At 42.4% G+C, this 22,391-nt stretch overlaps 1 protein-coding gene across 1 annotated transcript in view; it reads left to right on the forward strand.

Annotated features, from left to right (window-relative positions):
• The window catches only part of LOC117524703 (potassium voltage-gated channel subfamily H member 7-like), a 136,717-nt gene that overhangs the window by 108,696 nt on the left and 5,630 nt on the right, over positions 1–22,391 (forward strand). Inside the window, exons 11-15 of the mRNA XM_034186519.1 lie at positions 4,787–4,992; positions 5,119–5,206; positions 5,298–5,471; positions 14,724–14,880; positions 20,735–20,915. Coding sequence (XP_034042410.1) covers positions 4,787–4,992; positions 5,119–5,206; positions 5,298–5,471; positions 14,724–14,880; positions 20,735–20,915 — 806 coding nt within the window. The remainder of the gene's footprint in view (positions 1–4,786; positions 4,993–5,118; positions 5,207–5,297; positions 5,472–14,723; positions 14,881–20,734; positions 20,916–22,391) is intronic.

A 22,391-nucleotide genomic window follows, 5' to 3' on the forward strand; every position in this document is an offset into this window, starting at 1 on the left:
CTCCCATGTGCCTGTTACTAAGGAGTGGCTTTTGTCTAGCCAAGCTACCATACAGGCCTGATTGGTGGATTGCTACAGAGATAGTTGTCCTGCTGGAACGTTCTCCTCTCTCCATGGGTGAATGGTGGAGCTCTGACAGAGTGATCATTGGGTTCTTGGTCACCTCCCTGACTAAGGCCCTTCTCCACGATTACTCAGTTTAGATGGACAGCCAGCTCTAGGAAGAGTCCTGGTGGATCAGAATGTCTTCCATTTATGGATAATGGAGGCCAAAAATATTTCTGTACCCTTCACCAGATTTGTGCCTCGAGAGAATTCTGTCTCAGAGGTCTACAGACAATTCCTTTGTCTTCATGCTTGGTTTGTGCTCTGACATGCACGGTCAACTGTGGGACCTTATATGTAGACAAGTGTGTCTTCCCAAATCATGTCCAGTCAACTGAATTTACCCCAGGTGGACTCCAATTATGCTGTAGAAACATCTCAAGGATGATCAGTGGAAACAGGATGCAGTTTTTACCTTCATGGCAAACGCTGTGAATACTTCCATCTACGTGATTTTTTTACATTTTTATTTATAAAAATTTGCAAAAAATTAAAAAAAAAATACTTTTCTCACATTGTCATTATGGGGTATTGTGTGTAGAATTTTGAGGGGAAAAAAAGCAACAAGTTCATTCCATTTTGGAATAAGGCTGTAAAAACAAAATGTGGAAAAAGTGAAGCGTTGTGAATACTTTTGGGATGCACAGACTGTTTTACGCTTTAAACACAAAACCACTGACAAACAGTCCAGCTTTTCTTGTTTTTTAACACATCATAGAAGTAAGCATCGCAGCATGCAGCCTTTCAAACATTAATAGTTTGCAAGTCATTACAAAAGCTAAAACACATCATGTTCACACATTTCTGACAAGAGCGGTACGGCGAGCACGCCTTCACAGTTACGTCCTTTGGGCAACACAGATCTGACACGCGTGGCAGTCTGACATTTCTATTAAGTTGCTCCATGAAAGATTGTTTTGCCATTTTTTAAATGGCACAGTGAAACGGCTGCTGCTTTTTGACAAAGCGAGGAAAATGAGTTAAAGCTGCAAAATCACTCTTACAAAAACGGCACCAAGGAACGCTGCAGTATGTTGATGCCGAGTACTTATTGCTGTTATTAGAGTAATTATCCTTTTCTTCATGTGTGAGTCTCAAGCAGGTGCTACAGGACAAGTCTGGATTAAATATGCCACAATTCATGAGATGAATTCTCTCCAAAGCTACGCCTGACAGAATGAGGTCTGAGCTTTGCAAAATAAAGCTGCATCACGTAAAAGCCGTTATTAAGAAATACAGGAAGAACTCATTAATCTCACAAATCACAGATTTTAGATTTCATACAAACACTGCTTTATCAACACCATTTTATTTCCATTTGTTTCCAAAAACTTGCATGTTACCAACTGCTCAACTCTCTTTGATTTAAACGGGCATTATGGCAGCTTGGGCAGCACAGCGGCTTAGTGGTTAGCACTGTTGCCTCACAGAAAGAAGGTCGTGAGTTTGATTCCCACCTGGGGTGTTTCTGTGTGGCGTTTGCATGTTCTCCCCGTGTTTGCGTGGGTTCCATCTGGGTGCACTGGATTCCTCCCACATCCACATCCACAGACATGCAGGTTAGGTAAACTGGAAAACTTTAAATTGACCGTAGTTGTGGGTGTGAATGTATTTATTTGTGTGGCCTGGCGACACACTGGCGTCCTGTCCAGGGTGTACCCTGCCTCACGCCCAGTGACTGCTGAGCTAGGCTCTTGGCTAACTGGATCATTGAGGCAGCATGATTATCCAACAGTTTAAGGGAAAATAATGTTTCACGTAATTAAAAGCTTTTTTTTATGGCTCTAATGTTAAATTCACAGATGCAGGTTTTTTTTTTTGTTGTTGTTGTTTGTTTGTTTTTTGTTTTTGTTTTGTTTTTTGGTACAGATGTCCCCTGTGGTTGATGTACAGTACCACCTGACTTGAACAATGGTGACATAGTTTCTTTTCCAAGAGTCAAGAAATTTCCAAGACTCTCACATAAGCAACAAGCAACAGAAGCAAAGTGAAGACTTGCCATTCATTTTTAGTCAGAGTCGGGGTTTTGCAGTGACAAGAGCTAGGTGGGGCCAAAATAGACGAGAAGTCTGTTTTATGCTAATGCTGAGCAATGTGACAGGTGACTGCCGAAACAGCTGTATTCTTTATAAATCTATGTTTATTTATGTTTGGCAGTTTTTTCTAATTTGCTTTGTAAAGGTTGGCAAGAAACAAGCTGTTTTTGCAATGAGACAGCACCTCTGAAGTGATTTACAAGACATCCTACAGAGATGTTAGCATGTTAACTAGCAATACTGGAACGCTACTGTCAAACATGCTGGACTGAAACAAATCATGCGGACATTGGTTCCGTTAAACACTTAAGCGTGAAGTAAAAACTCATAGTGAGAGTGTCGGGTTTTTCCGTCATTCCACCATGTAACCACAAGCTGGTCATGCAGTAGAAACACCAATCAAGCGACAAACTCCAACTGCATGTCACCCTGTTTTGTAGCTAATGTGACTGTAGGGTTAGGGCTGACTGTAGGAATAAGGTAGTCTCCCACTGTCAGTTCTTGATGACAGAATGTGCATAGTTTTAGTCCAAACTAAATATAAATAACTAAAATAAAAAATCGGATGTCCATTCCGGACCTGAAAAGTAGTGCTGTGGAATACTGTGAGCAATTAAGAAAGTTATAATCATGTTTTAAAAAAAAAAAAAAAAAAAAAAAAACTGGTAACATCACCTTAAATCGTGATCCACAAAATAAATGAATAAACAGACTTAACTGGTACAGGCTGGGTGTTTCTACAACATGTTACAATGTGTGCAACTGAATGTGCAATTTGACTTGAAAAATCAAAACGGACTCTGAGGCTGATTTTACCAAAGGAGTCTAATGAAGATATTTTTCTCTTTTAATGATCTGCCGTTCTGTAGCCCCAATCTCATTGTACCACATGAGCAATTTGTCTCGTACACCACCATCTAATGCAAGCTAATGCTAATAGCTATTTAAGCGGGGAGAGATATACCACTCTGTGTGATGCTGTCGCCTCTGGTTGAAATTTGTCCAATGCATGCTGGGAGAGTCGCACTGTTAACCAACATATCTGTTTTTCCTGAACCCCTGCCTGCAGGGTTGACATTTAAGGAACCCTGGGGCCAACAAAGCCATTTTTATGATGGCCTTTCAGAAGCCCTCACAACCTTTTCCAAATCAAAAGAAAATATTTTACTCTGAAGCTTGAAAACTAAACCTGCTTTCGACTTGATGACTTCCCAGATGTGTTCTGACTGGGCTTCACAATACGATGGTCATTATCAGATCAAATCCTCCCTTTGCAACACATAACAAAGTTTGCCAGTCACAGCCAAAGCCTCTTCTCACTCACATCAAAGCTTCTTTCAGTTGCCAGTTATTCCTCGGCATTAATAATAGATCAAAGACAGAAAGAGAACTGATGAGCAGGCTACAAAAAAAGCAGTATGTTTTTCATATTCCACAAAAACAAATACACCCAACATGGTGTTGTTTAATGAGAACAGGAGGAAGAGTTATATAAGTCAGCACTGGCCCTACATCCAAATACTCAGTGCGTGCTAACTTTGGTTAGGAACCTACTATCCAACTCTCCTATGTACTAGAAGTAAGCAAGTGAGTAGCATGGACGCAAATCAGGCATACTACATCGTCGCCATCTTAACTGTCGTTTGACCAAGATTATTTACTGATGACACATTTGATCATACACACATATGGCGTAAATATTGATATCTTTTGTAAATGATTCCTGATACTTAATAAATGTGCACTTTAACATTGCAAGTTCTTCTTCAGTTACCAGGTTCCAGTTGTACCTTGGATTAGCATAGTGTAGTCCATTTGCACACTATGGATGTACAACCTCAATTCCATTGAAGTTGGGACGTTGTGTAAAATGTAAATAAAAACAGAATACAAGGATTTGCAAATCCTCTTCAACCTATATTCATTTGAATACACCACAAAGACAAAATATTTAATGTTCAAACTGATAAACTTTATTGTGTTTGTGCAAATATTTGCTCATTTTGAAATGGATGCCTGCAACACGTTTCAAAAAAGCTGGGACAGTGGTATGTTTACCACTGTGTTACATCACCTTTCCTTCTAACAACACTCAATAAGCGTTTGGGAACTGAGGACACTAATTGTGAGTGTCATGATTGGGTATAAAAGGAGCATCCCCAAAAGGCTCAGCTGAATGTTTGGTTTATTATTAGTGTCTGCATTGGCATGTCTTGTGGAGTTCTACACCTGTTTATGATTGGTGTTATCATAAAAGACGTCATTTCCTGAATGGCCTCACACACTGAGGAAGACCAAGTCGAAACACATCTGTGCTCCTGATCCTGTTGTCTTGCCACCTTTATTAAGAAGGATACTTGAGTGTTGCTGACTTTATTTACACTTTACACAACGTCCCAACTTCATTGGATTTGGGGTTGTAGTAGATTATCCGGGTACCATTCAATGATGTCTAAATGCAGACTGAGCATTCACATACCAAAAACATTGTGATGTAGTGGTTTTCCCTGCTATATATTAAGCTAGTATGAGTATTCCAATGTAGCAAATAAGTGGCTTTTTTTTTCCCTGTGTTGGACTTGCAGCTTTATCATAGGTTAAGTTGATTTTTGTTATAATTGTGCGTGTGCATGTTTTATGTCCAGGAAAAAATGACATTTTTGGAGAAATGATCCATCTTTTTACCAAGCCTGGAAAGTCCAACGCTGATGTGCGCGCACTGAGTTACTGTGATCTGAGCACCATTCAGAGAGAAGATTTAATGGAGGTATTAGACATGTACCCAGAGTTTGCCGACTATTTCTTCAACAACTTGGAGCTGACGTTCAACCTCAGAGACGAGTCTGCCATGGTGGGATGATCATTATGGGATGATCTGTACATTATCAGCCTTGTGGTTTGAAACTTTGTTGTTACAGTGATTCACAATTCATCTGCACTCATTTTTTGTTTTTGTGATTCACTCGCATTGTTGCAGCCCTCCAGTTCTCATGACTGTGATTCAGATGGTGAAGGCGCCAATGGCATGAAGAGAAGAATATCATTCACACCAAATGCACCAAATGGTAAATAGAAACTCAAAAGATTGTTAATAAAGACAACTGCTCTTTGCAGAACAGTGGTAACCCGCAGATGCATTTTGTTTGCATTCTCCAGGGGGAAATAAGGAGGTGGTTAGACACTTACGGAAGGAGCGGCAACGAAACCCCTGCCTAAAGAGACGTTCTGTGGACTTGGGTCGCTCCTCGCCCGATGCCCCAGTCCTGAAGTCAGATCTCATCAGACAGATCCAGGTCAGCGAGGGCTCGGAGAGAAGTTCCTCATTTGAAGGTACACATCTTATTTTACTTTGTAACTGTGGGTGCACTGTCATCAGTGTTTTTGGTAGAAACTCTTTAAAAGCTTTTCCTATTAGCACCCCAGTAGTACAAGGTTTAAATCAGGGCAACAATGTGCCATCAAGGGTCAAGACAGTGCAGATTTTCATTGCAACCAAGCAGCAGATGGTTTTATTGATGAGCGCCTCCTTTCAACTTACAGTAAGCAATCAGCAACATAGATCCCACAGTATCTTCAACGACGGGACCTCAGATAAAGAGACAGAGCAAAAATAAATAAATCAAACATACAGTTCAAAGGAACAATATTTCACAGCAGCAATTACCAGACCAGATGCTAACCTGAGTGCCATGATGTAGCCCTATATTTTACTAACAATCCCAGAATGTAGATATGGTGAGATTGAGCTCAGGGCCCCTAATGTTAACAGAAATTTAATATGAATGAACAACTCAATACAAGTCTAGGCATCATCACAGGTATGATGATGCAAGTGCACTCGAGTACAGAACAAAAATTGCCATGTGAAACTGGCCATGAAAGTTCATTCATTCATTCATCTTCTACCGCTTAGTCCAATTAAGGGTTGCAGGAGGCTGGAGCCTATCCCAGCAGTCATAGGGCACAAGGCGGGGTGCACCCAGGACAGGACACCAGTCTGTCGCAGGGCCACAAACAGACAAACAAACACAGACACACACACACACACACACCTATGGACAATTTCAAAGATTCCAATCCACCTAACCTGCATGTCTTTGGATGTGGGAGGAAACCGGAGCACCCGGAGGAAACCCACGCAAACACGGGGAGAACATGCAAACTCCACACAGAAAGTCCACGGGAATTGAACCCGTGACCTTCTCGCTGTGAGGCAACAGTGCTAACCACCAAGCCACCGTGCTGCCCGCCATGAAAGTTGAAATGCAGAAATAATACTCAGGCATGGCATGAAGAAATTCTAATAATCACCACGACTTTGCTCCTGGACTTTCAGTATGCCGACAATAGCATGGTGTCATCCTTTAGGGAAGAAGGTCTTCAGAAAATCCTTGTATCCTTTGATGAAGCCTACACCAAGCTTGGCCTTCTTATCAACCTGAAGAAGACACACATCCCATATCAGCCTCCACCCAACATGGTCAGTCTAGCACTTCCTGCCGTGAAACTTGTCCTTGAGGACATGATCCACTTTCCATTCCTGGGTAACGATGCGTCTTCAAACGTCGACATCAATGACAAGATCCAACACTGACTCAAGTGTGCAGGAACTGCCTTCAGCCAGCGCTGCACCCATGTTTTCAACAACAGAGGCCTTTGAGGCAAAACGGAAATCCTTATCGACAAAGCTGTTGCCATGTCAACCCTGTTGTACGGTTCTGAAACCTGGACTACCTGCCGCTGCCACCTGAAGATGCTGCTTGAGGGGTATCCTCTGCATCCGGTGGGAAGACTACCATACCAACATTAGCGTCCAGGTTGAAGCCAAGCTCCAAAGCATTGAGTGTGTCATCATCAAGAACCATCTTCGGTGGTTGGGTCACGTTATTAGGATCAATGACACCTGACATTCAAAGCAGATTGTCTACTCCCAGTTGAGTGAAGGAAACTGATCCAGAGGAGGGCAGAAAAAATGCTACAAGGACCACCTGAAGCACAAATTCAAAACCTGCTCCACTGACTGGAGGACCTGGGAAATACAAGTGAGGGATGGAGCCAGTTAGCAAGCAATGATCCACACAGGAGAGGAAGTCTTCGAAAACATGTGGATGAACAACACAAAGGACAAAAGGAGAAAGCAGAAGAGCAAGATCTTGACTGGCATAAGCTTCCGGCACCAACCATGTGTAGCCTCTGTCAGAAATGGTGCAAATCAATACTGGCTCTGTTCAGTCATCTCAGCATCCACCATCCCATCCAGGAATAAATCAAGAGATGTTCTTCCTTGCCACTGAGGGTAAAACAACCTATGACTCCTCCTTGATGCAAGTTGTTTTCCCAACTAAGGCTCATATCAATTTACAGCGGGGTGAACTGGGACAATGCAGATGAAATTTCTTTTCTAAAGACATTGACAGGTGGTGTGACAGGGAATCAAACCCAGGTTCACATATAGGCTCCTTATCCCACTAAGGAACCTGCGTTTGTATTTGTTAGTAATGTACATGAATTGGCCTTCTAGCCAATGCCTGAAGCAACTATATGCATCATTTATTTATCGCTCTGGTTATCGTCAAAATTAGGGTGTAGTTGCACTAGGCATTAGCTGAATTAATGTTATCTACAAGACTGGATGAAACCTTTCATTGTTACCATTGCACTGTTAGCATAGTGCTAACCATCTTTTTCAAATATGCCAGAGCCCCAAAAGTTAATTACTTACTAACACTATAAACTGAGAGACAGGTAATATTAAGGTGCGTTTACACATAAGCAAGACGCGTTCCGAATATCATTTTTCTGTCATTCGTGACACATTCCTGACATTCTTAATGTGACTTAAGGCATCTGAATAGGTTTCTTAATAGTGCGTGTTGGTGCATGATATTCTTGATATTCGTGGAGCATGTTTTTGCCTGTCAAAAAAATCTTCCACGAATGTCACACACCACCCTCATTTTGTCTCACATCGTGGAGGTCACGACTGAGCATGTTGATCCGTCTTGATGAGTAGTGATCCTTAATAGAACGTGACAACGTTCGTAGTGGTTCCTGTTATTACGAAGTTATACGGAAACTGTCAAGTTTTGACACGACTTGTAACACGGCATCACATTTCACTGCGCGCCACGACGAATCAGTTTTCTGTCACATGCGCATAATTAAACTCGGCTCCACAGCATTCAGTTTGATGCAGCTTGCTGAAGAGGAACAGTGATGCGAAGTCAGCCAAGTGTCATTCCACAGTTCCTGCTGAAGCTCCTCAGGACGCTCCTGCAGGTGTTCCACCTGCTGTTGTAACCGATGAGCAGGAGAATGAGTCTGAGCCAGAGGAACCAGAGGAGCGAGAGGAGACTCACGTGCAGCCAGACATCTCTGCACCTCCTCCAGTCCGGCGGAGGAAGAAGCGCGCGCACAATTAAACCCTGCTGCACCACATTCAATTTGATTGCTGACACCAAGTCGGCTAAAAGTCTCATTCCAGTGCTCTTCAGCGCGCTCCTGCAGGTGTTCCACCTGCTGCACGTGCCTGATGTTTGGGAAAACGCGCGAGACTGACAGGCGGGATGCACAGGGATGGTAGGACACAAATGCACAGCTCCGGCAGACAGCTCTATTTGTTAGTGGTCTTTACTAAAGGAAAATGCAGAGGTCGGTACACGAGCAGGCAGTCCAACAAAAGCAGCAGTACAGAAATCATCAGGCAAAATGGCGTGGTCAAAACAACAGGCAGGAGGTCAGTTACACACTATGAGGCAGGCAGGAACAAGAACACAGGTACAGAGCTGGAATGCAGGCACAAGACACGACAAACTGGCGGAGAACAATACCACCCAGTGAGCTTATAAAACCCCAGGTGGCAATCAGCAAATCAGGAACAGGTGCACATGGAAAGCACCAGAAGCAGGGCGTGGCCAGAGAGCGAAAGAGAAACACCCATTACCCAGAACCAATAAGAGAAACAGAGACAGACAGACCCAAGCAGAAAAATTCCAACAAAAGAATAAATAAACCAAAAACCCGATAACACAAAAGAACAAAACTCAAGCCCTGACAGAGACAAGACCCGCATGAAGCCACACATCTGGCTCTGTCCTCCTCCTCCTCTCTGCACCACTCAATGGCACAGAGCCCAACTATGCATGCAGTCACAAAGTTCTTCTGAAAAACTGGAGTGATTTGAATTCGGTTGGATGAATATGGGTGTGTGTGTGGAGACAATTCACCTCGTTCACAACGTGACAGAACTTAACGATGCGCTGTTACGCGCAATAGCGCGCAACAACGCGGAACATTATTCTTGACCGTGTGTAATGGTTCCTGATAATTCTCCAGCAACACGTGCCATTAATGGTAACATGTGGTAACAGGTTGCAGCAGTTCCTGAGGACACCTGACGCCTCTGCCCCGAATCATCACCTTCGTGATCAACGGCCAAGAATGTGTACGTCGTGGCATTCGTGACTTGTCGGTGTTATGCGTAAACGCAGCATTACCCAACAAAAATATACTGATTAACATATGTTCATTTTAAACCAGCTAATAAGCTACATGCAAAGCAGCCAATCTTTGAGACATAGCGTATTGGGCCACATTAGCTAGCTTGCTAGCTAAGATGTGACCATCTGGATTAAAAGGTGACAGATCTGAAGGGAATTAATTTTTACTGTCCACTCTTGTTTTATAATTCACTGTAAGTTATATCAATCTGTTTTTGGAACAGTTTATACTCATGTCATGTGCTAGCTCGCGAGACAGCTTTTCTCTAGGTATTTGGGATACTGTTGCTTCAACAGATGGCTTGTAACAGACCAGCCGAGCAAATTTGCATGTCAAAGTCCACCAAAATTTAAAAATGTGCTTTATCTGATTACTGCAACAATTTACATTTAAATGAACTTAAATTTGCATCAGAATGCTTCCTTGGGCATGTGGCTGGTTATAGCTTGAAGGTTATACGTGGCTTTCAAACAAATATTTCTGCCAACATCCAGAATTAATTTTCCTGTGCATCTTGATACAGTGATGTTGTGATGCCAAGAAGTTCATGATGTCACTGTTTGCACCCTGGGAATGTGATTTGACTGGTATTAATGGATGTGAGACATCCTTCCCCAGGCATTATATGGAACAAGAGATTCAGATGACAGCTGCACACCTGGATCAGCTGTGAAACAGTGGGCAGCATATTAATGCTGCTGTCCCCCACATCATCACAAAACACGTCAAATGTTAGTTTTGCACACACAGTTGCCAAATTAAGTATCTGAGATGTGTGTCTGTGTGCATGTCATCAGCTTGTACTTTGTATTCCAATGCTCATGCACTGAATAGAGATAAACTTTGTTATTATTACGAGCAGAAAAATGTTTTCTATCCATTTATATGTATTACCCGAGCTCAAAATATGGCCAACAGGTATTGCGAAGACTTTGCACCTGTCCGTCTGTCTGTGCTCCTATTACTGCCAGGGTCTTCAAATTTACAGGGAACATTTTTGGGACACAGACCTTGGACAACTTCAAAGAAGATTAACCTGGACCTATTTTAAGAGGTCAAAAGGTCACATTGTTTCCTATTTTTATGCTCATACAGCCGAGTGTATTTTAGCATTGCATTATATTTTCCTTTTTGCTTGTACAACCCCAATTGCAATGAAGTTGGGACGTTGTGTAAAATGTAAATAAAAACAGAATACAATGATTTGTATTCTCTCTTCCTCTTCAACCTATAAAACATGTAGCAGATAGGCACTAAAATCTTTGCTTTCAGACTTCACAAATGTTTTTAACTGCAAAGCTTTATTCACTATGCTCGCAAAAATATGTTAGTGGTCTATAAATTATTGGAACTAAATTTATCAGAAGCTAATTGGTCCGATGATGGTTTTCATAGTATCTGAAAAGATAATCTGCTAAGGAAAACGTTAGCTTTAATAATTAGCGGTTAGCGGATTAGCAGAACTTTGCCCACCACCAGGATCTTTAATCTGCATTTTCTCAATCCACCCAGCTGTAATCAGGTACGGGCCTTGGCTGGGGAAGTAACCTGTTTCAAACTGGCCTCCTGTCCAGGGGAAGTTGTAGACCCTCATCTTCTTTAGGCTACAGAATCTGCAGATAAGCACCAGCACCAACAGGCCTCAGCCTGTCTATCTGGAACTTACTCCTTTCAGCCATTAGGGGTCACCACAGCAGAGTGTCCACGTCCACCTCACCACATCCATACATCTCTTTCGCCTTCCGCTTATCTTCCTGCCTCTAACCTCAGCACCTTTCTCCAAGTGAACCCTGCATTCCTTATCTGCATATATATGAACCACCTCATGTTTGCTTTTCTCACTTTTCCTCCTCGTACCCGCATTTCCTTCTAAAATGGTCAATCCTAATCCCGTCTATCATCTTCACTCCAAAGAAAAATTGCAGCATCTTCAGCTCTGCAAACTTCTAATCTGCCGCCTGTCTTTTTTGTCAGTGCCGCTACCTCGAAGCCCTGCAGCAGAGCAGGTCTTGTCTACCTTTTTCCTCTCCATCACATCAGCTGCCCCCCACCCCCCTTTAACCAGTCATAATGCCAACATTCTAAGTTCCGACTCTCATCTCCACACTTTTACACTTCCCTCTCTCCCAATGCCTCCCTTCTCTCCTTCCCCTCCTGTGTTCTATTTTTAAATTGAGTAAATATTACAACTAAATTGTTTCTATTATTTGCCTGCCAGTCAGCCCAGCCCACTGAGTGGCAGCATCCATCAAGCAACAGATTTCCAGACAAAGGGTGTTTCGGTTCCCTAAGGTCAGGTGTTTTAAGTCTCCTCTGGAAAGCCTCCTAAATTCCATGCAGGTTGAAAAAATTTAAATTGACACCAAGCTCAAGTAACCATTCCAAATTATACAGATGAAAAAATGGGAGAATAATACAATCAATCAATCAATCAATCAATTTTATTTATATAGCGCCAAATCACAACAAACAGTTGCCCCAAGGCGCTTTATATTGTAAGGCAAGGCCATACAATAATTACGTAAAAACCCCAATGGTCAAAACGACCCCCTGTGAGCAAGCACTTGGCGACAGTGGGAAGGAAAAACTCCCTTTTAACAGGAAGAAACCTCCAGCAGAACCAGGCTCAGGGAGGGGCAGTCTTCTGCTGGGACTGGTTGGGGCTGAGGGAGAGAACCAGGAAAAAGACATGCTGTGGAGAGGAGCAGAGATCAATCACTAATGATTAAATGCAGAGTGGTGCATACAGAGCAAAAAGAGAAAGAAACACTCAGTGCATTATGGGAACCCCCCAGCAGTCTAAGTCTATAGCAGCATAACTAAGGGATGGTTCAGGGTCACCTGATCCAGCCCTAACTATAAGCTTTAGCAAAAAGGAAAGTCTTAAGCCTAATCCTAAAAGTAGAGAGGGTGTCTGTCTCCCTGATCTGAATTGGGAGCTGGTTCCACAGGAGAGGAGCCTGAAAGCTGAAGGCTCTGCCTCCCATTCTACTCTTACAAACCCTAGGAACTACAAGTAAACCTGCAGTCTGAGAGCGAAGCGCTCTATTGGGGTGATATGGTACTATGAGGTCCCTAAGATAAAGAAGGGACCTGATTATTCAAAACCTTATAAGTAAGAAGAAAAATTTTAAATTCTATTCTAGAATTAACAGGAAGCCAATGAAGAGAGGCCAATATGGGTGAGATATACTCTCTCCTACACAAAAAAATACACAAAACACTGTTGCAGGTTTCATTTCATCACATCAGTAGTCTAATGCCAAGCATCATGATGAACATCATCCAATTCTCCCTGCATCATAGTCATCCCTTTACCACAGGAAAATAGGTCAAAGGATTGGCTGATGCTGCCACGTGCAGTGGGTGAACACAACAACAAGAATCTCATTGCAGTCAGGTCGAGGAGCCATGATGCATCACCTGACCATTGCTAAATATTTCCCAAACCATATGGGATGATACATGTGGCATGGCACCATCCGCCAGCCTTACATAGTTGTAATTCGAGTGAGATTTTTTTTTTTTTTTTTTTGACAGTGGTAGGAGTGCCAATCTCACCACTAACCCTGTGTGCTGATTTCTACTGGGTTGGGACTCCCAGCAGATCAAATTGTAGACTTTGAGGTAATCAATCCCTCCAGAGTGGAGTAAGCTTGGTGGAAATTTGCCCAAACACCTCACAGGAGTAGTGGCACAAACATATACTAGGGGATGTACGACCACTACCTTTGCACCCCCCCCCCCGCTAGGACTAAACCAAACCAACTTTTTTAGGTTCCTTAGATCACCCCAAAACACAATCAACATGTTCCCAAAGATAAAAACTGGCCTCAAGCCAGTTATCCCAGATGGCATCCAAGATGGCCACCAAAATGGGGTTGTTCACTAAAACACCTTTAAACAACATATAAACAACTTAAATATAAAGCGCCTTGGGGCAACTGTTTGTTGTGATTTGGCGCTATATAAATAAAATTGATTGATTGATTGATTGAAATATCACAGAGATTCAATGATAAGGGTCTATTGGTGGCCATTTTGGACGCCATTGTGAATCTTAAACCCATGAATGAATTTAGTTTAGGCACAAATGAGTTTGCTGTGACTTTCCCATTGAATCATCTTGGACTCCATCTTGGATAACTGGCTTGAGGCCAGTTTTTATTTTTGGGAACATCCTGATTGTGTTTTGGGATCACCTAAGGAAACTAAAAAAGTTGGTTTGGTTTAGTCCTGGAGGGTGCAAAGGTAGTGGTCGTAGCTCCCCTAGTAATACACAAAGATAGAGTTTCTCAAATTACATGTAAAATTAATATTATTATGTTTTATTCAAAGGAGGTCCAGAGAAATATGGGTATTGGTATAAAATTTTTTGCATGTAACTTGAAAAAAGAAAAGTTACAGTACTAATAAATTTAGCAATTTTTTTTTTTTTTTTTTTTTTTTTTTTTTGAGGAAATTCTGCTTTTTATTGGCAAATCCCTACATCGCACTCAAGGCCAACCATGATACGAAAGGCTTTTGAGGATATTAAGGTAGAACAACCTGAGTGACAGATTCAATCTGTTGTTGAGCTCCAGTCTTGGAACGGTATTGAAAATACAGCCTCTTGGGGGCAAAGGTAAGCACTTTTTGTGGTGCGGGCGCGGTGGAGAACACAAAACCGCCTTGCACACACTGCAATCAAAGTGCCAACTAACTGCTTAAAGTGACAAAAGAGGCTCAAACGTGTATCGCTGTACGGGGTGCTGATTGCTAACAGGTGACCAGCAGAGATAACCACAGGGTGAGTTTGCCATGACTAAACAATGGCACAAGTCTCTGAGTATAAAAAGGCCTGATAGATTACAAAGGAGAGCCTATGCGCTCGTAGAGATTAATTGCCTTCTATTTTAGAGGAGGTTTTTGTGTGTGTGTGTGTGTGTGTGTGTGTGTGTGTGTGTGTGTGTGTGTGTGTGTGTGTGTGTGTGTGTGTGTGTGTGTGTGTGTGTGTGTGTGTGTGTGTGTGTGTGTGTGCTTGACGATGACATAGCTGTGACCCACATGTGAGGAAGTATAAGCGTGCACGTTGGTTTCCAGATCTGTGTGGTGATAAATGGAGCTGTAAGAAGCCATCAGAGTACCTGGATGAGTCAGCACAGTTCCAGGAGCTGAGAGAGGAGGAGAACTCTGCCAGTGACATGACGTACGGCGAGGTAGAGCAGCGCCTCGGCCAGCTCCAACGCCACTTAAACAGGTACGCAAGTAAACGCACGCAGGGCTGAGGCTCATTCAACATCACACGTGACCTTTTTAGTTTTCAGCCGTTGACCTGTGGTGTCTTTTCTTATGTCTGTGCATTAAAATTCAGTTTGTCTCAGTGGAAAACTACAATCAGTATTTGTTTTTCATATTGCTGATGTTTTAGCATTTTGGGATAAACTGGACGGTCAAGGTCAACCTCCCATTTTGGGGATAAACTGGACGGTCAAGGTCAACCTCCCATTTTGGAGATAAACTGCACGGTGAAGGTCAGTCTCCCAAAAATGGGAGACTGACCCCCCCCCCCCCCTCCCCCCCCCCCCACACACACATGCACACACACACGCACACAAATTATTTCATATAAAACATATAAAAGATCCACTCCACTCTTTATTTTTTCACTTTTTGTATTCGCTCATGTGTGTGTTTGTGTGCATGCGTGCATGTGAACAAAATAACTACTAAACAGTAGAGGTGGGCGGATCGATCCTAATATCAGTAATATCGATACCAACGCTGGCATTGATATTGAACAATCCTCATGTAAAAAGATCGATACTCAAGCTTTTTTTCTCTCCCACACCCACTGACTGCTGTTTACACAGATTCATCAAAGTCTACTCTCTGTCTGTAACAGCAGCGCTGCGCTGTGTCACACAACACAGAGCGAGGCACCCTCCCCCCTCTGGTCTTTTGTTGTTGCGCCATCACGTGGCTCAGCGGTGCTAGACAACAGCCATGCAGGTAGGCTCAACCTGGCCCGCCCACTCAGCACTCTCATCGAGTCAGCCGTCTACCTCAGGAGATTTTTTTTAAGTTGTGTTGAGTGATATTTTTTAAACAAAATGTTGACTGTGATAATAAAGTATTTTGTTGACACACACAATGTTTGGCAAAATTCTATCCTAGGTCTTTTGTATCCTTTGGATCTATGAAGCTTAAATATGAAAAAGTATCAGTATCGGTATCGATATCGGCGATACTGGGCCTGTATTTACTTGGTATCGGATCAATACCAAAATTCCCGGTATCCCCACCTCTACTAAACAGCTGGAGAGATTTTCACCAAACTCAGTGGGAATGTTACTTGGGTTTGTGTCTTCAGATGATTAATTTTTGGAACAGGTTAATCAAAGGTGAAGGTGAAGCATAGCCCAAACAGCACGTTTACTAGAATATCTCGAAAACTTACATTGGTACAGATTTTAAAAGCTCATATTGATCAGTGAAATATCTGTGATCGATTGTTATGAGTGACTTCACGACTAAGTCATATATAGTAAATAAATAAATAAATAAATCATACTCGAGTATCCCTGCATCCGATTACTTAGTATGTACTTAACATTGGTTAGTCCATTCTACTGTAGTATGTACTGGAAGTATGCAAGGAAGTAGTAGGGCACCAGTTCAGGCATGTAGAAAAATATGCCACTGCCACTAACGTGTCCAGACTTTTTTTAAACAATTCCTGACGCCTTTCGGACTTCGCTAATATTTTCATGTATGTCTGCTAGCTTCTCTCCAGGAAGTTCTTCTTCACTTACCAAGCACAGATCAGCCGGGTACTGTTTGCCTACTACTAAATGACGACTGAATGTTGGGTCACCCTACAGATCATGTGTTCTGCTTTTTGCCTCCTACATTGTATTCAAATGTAGTCTGTGTGATCCCTCAAAGATCACTGAATGTATTGGTGTTGTTAGAGTGTTCCATGATGCATACCACAAAATGGCTGACACACATCCAAAATGTCCTTGTAACTACATGATTTGAACCTAACTGCTTTTCAAAATGGCCGACGTGCATCCAAAATGTCCTTGTATTTGGCACGACTATGTGATCTTTTTATAGCTGTCTATTTGATTAAACTATCTGATCTTTTTATAATTGATAAAACCAAAGTATTCGCATCTATTTGGACAGCATGATGGAACACTCTGATTTGTTGTTTGGGATCGACATACAAACACACTATAAAATGAACACAACATGAGCACAACACCCACTTATACCCGCCTACCTCACTTCACTTTGCAGCCAATCACATAGCCACTGATTCACGACAGGCTAAGGACCGCCCACATGGGGCAGGCCTAGACTCAGGAATAAAAGTTAGCATAGGAAGAAAATGTGGGCTCTTTGTTCAGGCGTTGCATGTGGTCTGTTCGAAGACCCCAGCGCTGCTAGATGACTCTGTAATTAGTGTAGGCACCTTTCAATACAACATCTAAACTCTGAAGTCTGTTTCCTGTCCAATTATTTTCAAGACCACTCACCACATAAAAGAACCTAACAGTGTCAATAAGTATTCGTAATATAAACTTATTAATGTCTTAGCATGCAGAGGGCATAGGGTGTGCATCAGTTGTTGTTGTTGTTGTTGTGTGTCTGTTTTAGTGGCCACACGCTGTTTCATTTTCATCATCATGTATGTGTGTTCTATGCAGTATCAGAAGGTGAACAAACTCAGAAAATGTTGCACTCTGAAACTGATTGTTACTTCTGGAAGGGCACAGCATGCTTTTAGATTTAGAGTGTGGCTCCAAGCTGATGCCTCAGCTGCCGAAGAGCCTTGCAAATTATGCCTAAGAGCCTTGCAGATTACTTTCTCTTGAAGAGATTAGGAAATGGGTTCCAGTGTAGTTTCACTGAAATACATGAAAAAATGGAAAATTAAAAATTTCTTCCTGAGGTCAGTATTCTGATATAGTTGAGGTCCAGGTTCAGATGGCTCCACTTTCCCATATTGTGCATCTCACAAATCATAAGTGTAATGAGTATTTGAAAAATTCACTGTTGATCAAAGAGCCGAGCTTCAAAAATACCAACGTTGTCATTTAATCATCTGCATATGTTCTATAATTCACATTAAAACTCCTTTTAAAAAAAAAAACAGCAATTGTTCTGTATGATTATGTTCTTTTTCATTCTAAAAGCATTCAATAAGGGTTATAATTAGTTCATCATTATTATCAAATATTCTAAGAGTGGACTAATGACATTTCTTTAGATTTTAAAAAAACAGCAGTTGCGCTGTAGAATGAGGAAAAAATTAGGAGTGTGTTTTTGTTTTTCCTTTATTTTGTATCTGATGGTTTTCTGTCACTGTCATGTTTGCTTGGGGCTTTGGTGGAGGGACTGTCTAATGCTTGGTGATGGGCGTCCCCTTCCTGTCCTCTTTCCTGCTTGCCACGCCCTTTTCCAGATCCTTCCACACACACCTGTCTTGCATTTCCTTCTAATCACTCTCTCTATTTAGGTCACACCGTTCACCCTGTCTGGTTGCGTGATTGTTGAGCCTCGAGTCACTTTCGTGCTTGCTTCCTCTGAACATTTTAATTTCCTTGTTGAGCCTGCTGGTGTTTTTGACCTGTCTTCCTGTGTTTGACTCTGTCTCTGCCTCATGCTTTGGCTCCTGTTGTTTATCTCGGCCTGCCAACCTGTGTATTGAACCCTGCCTGAACATTTATTAAACCACTAAGCCTGGCAGGTGTAGGACAGTGCCCTCTGAAGAACTGAGAGAGTTTGAAACATTTAACACTTTTTTAAGTTTTCATTGGCCCAAATCATTTTTAAGAATATTTCCTTGGCTTTGACAAAAGAATCGGCACGTATACTCTGTAAAACAAAGTGAATGAATAAAGTACATCACCTCCAGTTTAACACAATCAGCAGTTACTCAAAAACAGTGCTTTCATCTTGTAGTCTCCTCATTAGAAGAGCATGCAACAAAGAAAAAATTCGGTTAACTTTGATTCATCAGCTCAATAGAACTGCTTGTGTAAAAGCTTATGTAACATGCATTTAGCTTTCCACCAGTGCCGCCACTGCTTGATTATTTTTGCACATTATACTGTCATTATGAGGATTTTTTTATTGTTGTTAACTTACAAATGAAGGATAATTTTAAGTTGTCACCACCCACAAGCTACACTTTAGTTGCAGTGTCCTGTCGCACTTCACTTCACACCGCTAAAAAGAAAAAAGCAACTTAGATGGCAAAAGCTTTTGTCTGACTCAGATTGGAAGGCGGCGTGTAGTTATTTATAACTTTTGAACACAACTACTCTTAATCTAAATCATTTAGCTAAACATGTCCAAAGCAACTGAAACACCAAAAATTAGATTTTTAAGGTACACTCTGTGCTGCTAATCTAAAGTTCAGACATACGTACCTTTTGATTGTCATCGTCTCCTGTGTTCTGATGAAAACACAACAAATAAATCCACAAATGAAAAGCGGGAATTATCACATAAACACACAACATCAGGGTCCCTGAATCACTGTGCCACCTGCTAGATGGTTGCCTTCTGCTGGATTGGTGATGGAAATTAGGAGTAGGTGTAGTTTAACTTACCTGTACTTTATCTGCCACCTGCTGGACATGTGTGGGTTTGTTGCCAAGAATAATCTTATCATCACCTGCATGATGGAATTTAAGAGGAGACATAGATTTGAGGTAACTTCTAGCTTGGAATGAGCTTCTCTCTTTCATTTCCAAAGGCTACGTTTGGTGGAGGAGGTTGACCAATATCAGACTGGTGTTGGTCTGATATTGGCCAAATTGACTGGATGAAATATCAGACTCTTAAAAAAACTTGCTCTACCTGTTGAACATCTGAGTCATGTTGTGAGCTGTGTGAAAGTAGATTATTTGTTTCACAGTTTTGAGCTGATGTTTTGTTTGATGGCTAGGTTAGCAACGTGCATCCAGATTAATGTATTTAATAGCAGATTAGGTGGGAAAACTGTATTGGATGGGTTTGGGTATCATACCAAACGTTCTGCTGTCAGAAAAGTGGTATTGTGGTATATCCCTAGTTTGGTTGCCTAGCCTAGGTTTGATGGCCACCAGGGCCACCATTGAGTGTTGATTAAAAGGGACATTCTCTGCAAACCCAGTCTTTATTTTACACATACAGTACATGCTGTATAGAAGTTTCATGTTAAATATCGCCAAAGTCCCATAATCCTACGACTGTGCACGTTTAATTATGATACAAGAAAAATGTGGCCTGAAACAACTGACTTTAGATTTTTGTGACATATGTAACAAACGCTTACACATGAACTTCTGTCAGCATTTTAGGCATGTTCAATGAGCTGCTTGATCTACAGAGGAGGGGAGAACCCCTCACCCCGCCAGCCTCCAAAGGGCTCCAGACAGAAAGAAACAGAGAAATGGCTAGCTTGCGGAAAAGTTGTACAATAAGACCCCTTTTAATTTCAGCCCTCATTAATAACCAAATGCTGCCTCGTTGAGCTGCAAAGCATAAACATTACAAATGTGATGCTGTGTGTGTGTGTGTGTGTGTGTGTGTGTGTGTGTGTGTGTGTGTGTGTGTGTGTGTGTGTGTGTGTGTGTGTGTGTGTGTGTGTGTGTGTGTGTGTGTGTGTGTGTGTGTGTGTGTGTGTGTACGTGCACAATAAATGCGGGTGCAGGTAATTAGAGGGTCATCCAGCATTAGCCTGTTTACCCTAGTGTGCCAGATATAGACTTTGGATGAAATATAGCCATAATTAGATTGACCAAGCAAGTGTGACAACAATTTCCACAATAAACACTAAATTCGCACCTCCCACACCATAAGTTCATTATCGCTCCACAGTACGAGCAGCTTCTTTTGGGCTGCTCCACAAGCACAAAGTGTTTCCGTCGTTTAATCTGCACACTGCGGAGAAGCACAAGCTCCATGTACTGCTTTGTAAAGCACAACCGGATCTGTTTCACCCATTAAATGATCATATCTGCCAGAATTGTACTACGATCCATCTGCCTCCCTCACTCACTCTGACTGTTTTGTTTTTTGTTTGTTTGTTTGTTTTTGCTGTTCTTTTTGAGGCTGGAATCTCAGCTGATGTCAGATATTCATAGTATCCTGCAGTTGCTGCAAAGACAGCCAACCCTCGGACCTCCGGCCTACAGCACTGTGACTGCCAGTCCAGATTATCACAGACCTGCTGTGAGCGTTCAACCGGTTACTCTGACTGCAAGCCATTTGTTCAGCCATAAAGGGACACAAGTAAGGAGGCTTTCACTTCATTTACTAGAGATGGATTTATTGATGCATGTCAGCGTGAAGCGTTACATTTGTTTGGACAGAGCAGGGAGGCTGGGCAAACCGCTGTCATTAGCTGACCGTTATAATCACCGGTCACATTAAAGCAAAATCACTAATCATGTTAATGAAGACCACAAGGCAGGCTTCGTTATCTGACGCATTGTCACATACTCGTCTGCTGCAGGCTCCGCTTTGCTTCTGCCACCTTCACGCAACTATTATTATTGGATGTTTTCATCACTTGGATTTGTCTCCAAATCAGGCTTGGGTAATCCAAACCTCATACAGTATATTAATGGCTCTGCATGCTAATTTGGGGTAAGTTTTTGCTGGAATCCACGGTGGCCAAAAGGGGCTGTAACATTTCCAAATTCAGACAACATTAGTAAGGGCCCCTTCACACATAGTGCGAAGTGCACACTTAGTGCGCATGACGTAGGAATCATGTGCAAAGCGTGTAATGTCATCCCTGCCTCCAACACCTCGTACCCCTGTTGCTACAACTATTTGTGCACACAGGGGCCTCAGAGACAGAGTGTGCGCTGTGCAAATCCATTGCACCCTCTCGCAGCAGTTGTCGGCCAAATTCTAGGTGACACGCACGAACATCTAACACCGCTCGCATGGCACTTTGAAAGTATGTGTGGCCAGTCGCACTCTTGGCACAATAACAGACTGCAGACAATCACTTTCATTCTCGCAGTGAAATTTGTGGCTTTGGTGTGTGTGCTGAGAACTGACAGGAGGTGTGTCCTCCCACTGAAGTCACTGTGGATCTGGACAGTCCAGCTGGACACTACGTACTGTGTTTGGACAGACATGCACAAACAACTGCCCACTTTGATGCGTGTGTGTCTGTTTGCTGTTATCAAGTGGACATAAATAAAAACATATCACTGTGGTGACGTGCTGCAGCAAGCGAGCATGCGCACGGTGTGCACATGGACAGGCTGCTCCCAGGTTGAAAGGGACCATCAGATCAGAACACGCAGCAGGCGATCTCACTGTTACGTCATCCACATGAGCTCTGTTCCACATGACGCGGTGTCCTGCGCTGCGTCGTCCAAAAGACAGATGTGCGCGGCCGGTTGGAGACGCGCTAGCAGATGTGGACATGAATAAGATGAGTGTCCTGCTTCTCATTCATCACTGTATGTCAGTGACCTTGGGTCATCTACAGAGGAACGGATCATATTTGTATTGCTTACTTGATAAATGCGGTGTTTTTATATGGTGTGTGTAATTAATTTTTTTTTTTTTTTTGATACTTCCATGTCCTTCCTGATATGAAGCAGATTCCTGCTCTTTCAAAGAACAGCTCCATAGCTCAGTCGTAAAGTTGCTGACTGGTAATCAGAGTTTTTGGACGGCGCAGGTTCGCATCCAGTGGGTCGTATGATCCCCCCCACATAAGCGGCGCAATGTGCCACAGCTGGC

Source organism: Thalassophryne amazonica, chromosome 14 (genome assembly GCF_902500255.1).
Source record: "Thalassophryne amazonica chromosome 14, fThaAma1.1, whole genome shotgun sequence".
NCBI classification, from domain to species: domain Eukaryota; kingdom Metazoa; phylum Chordata; class Actinopteri; order Batrachoidiformes; family Batrachoididae; genus Thalassophryne; species Thalassophryne amazonica.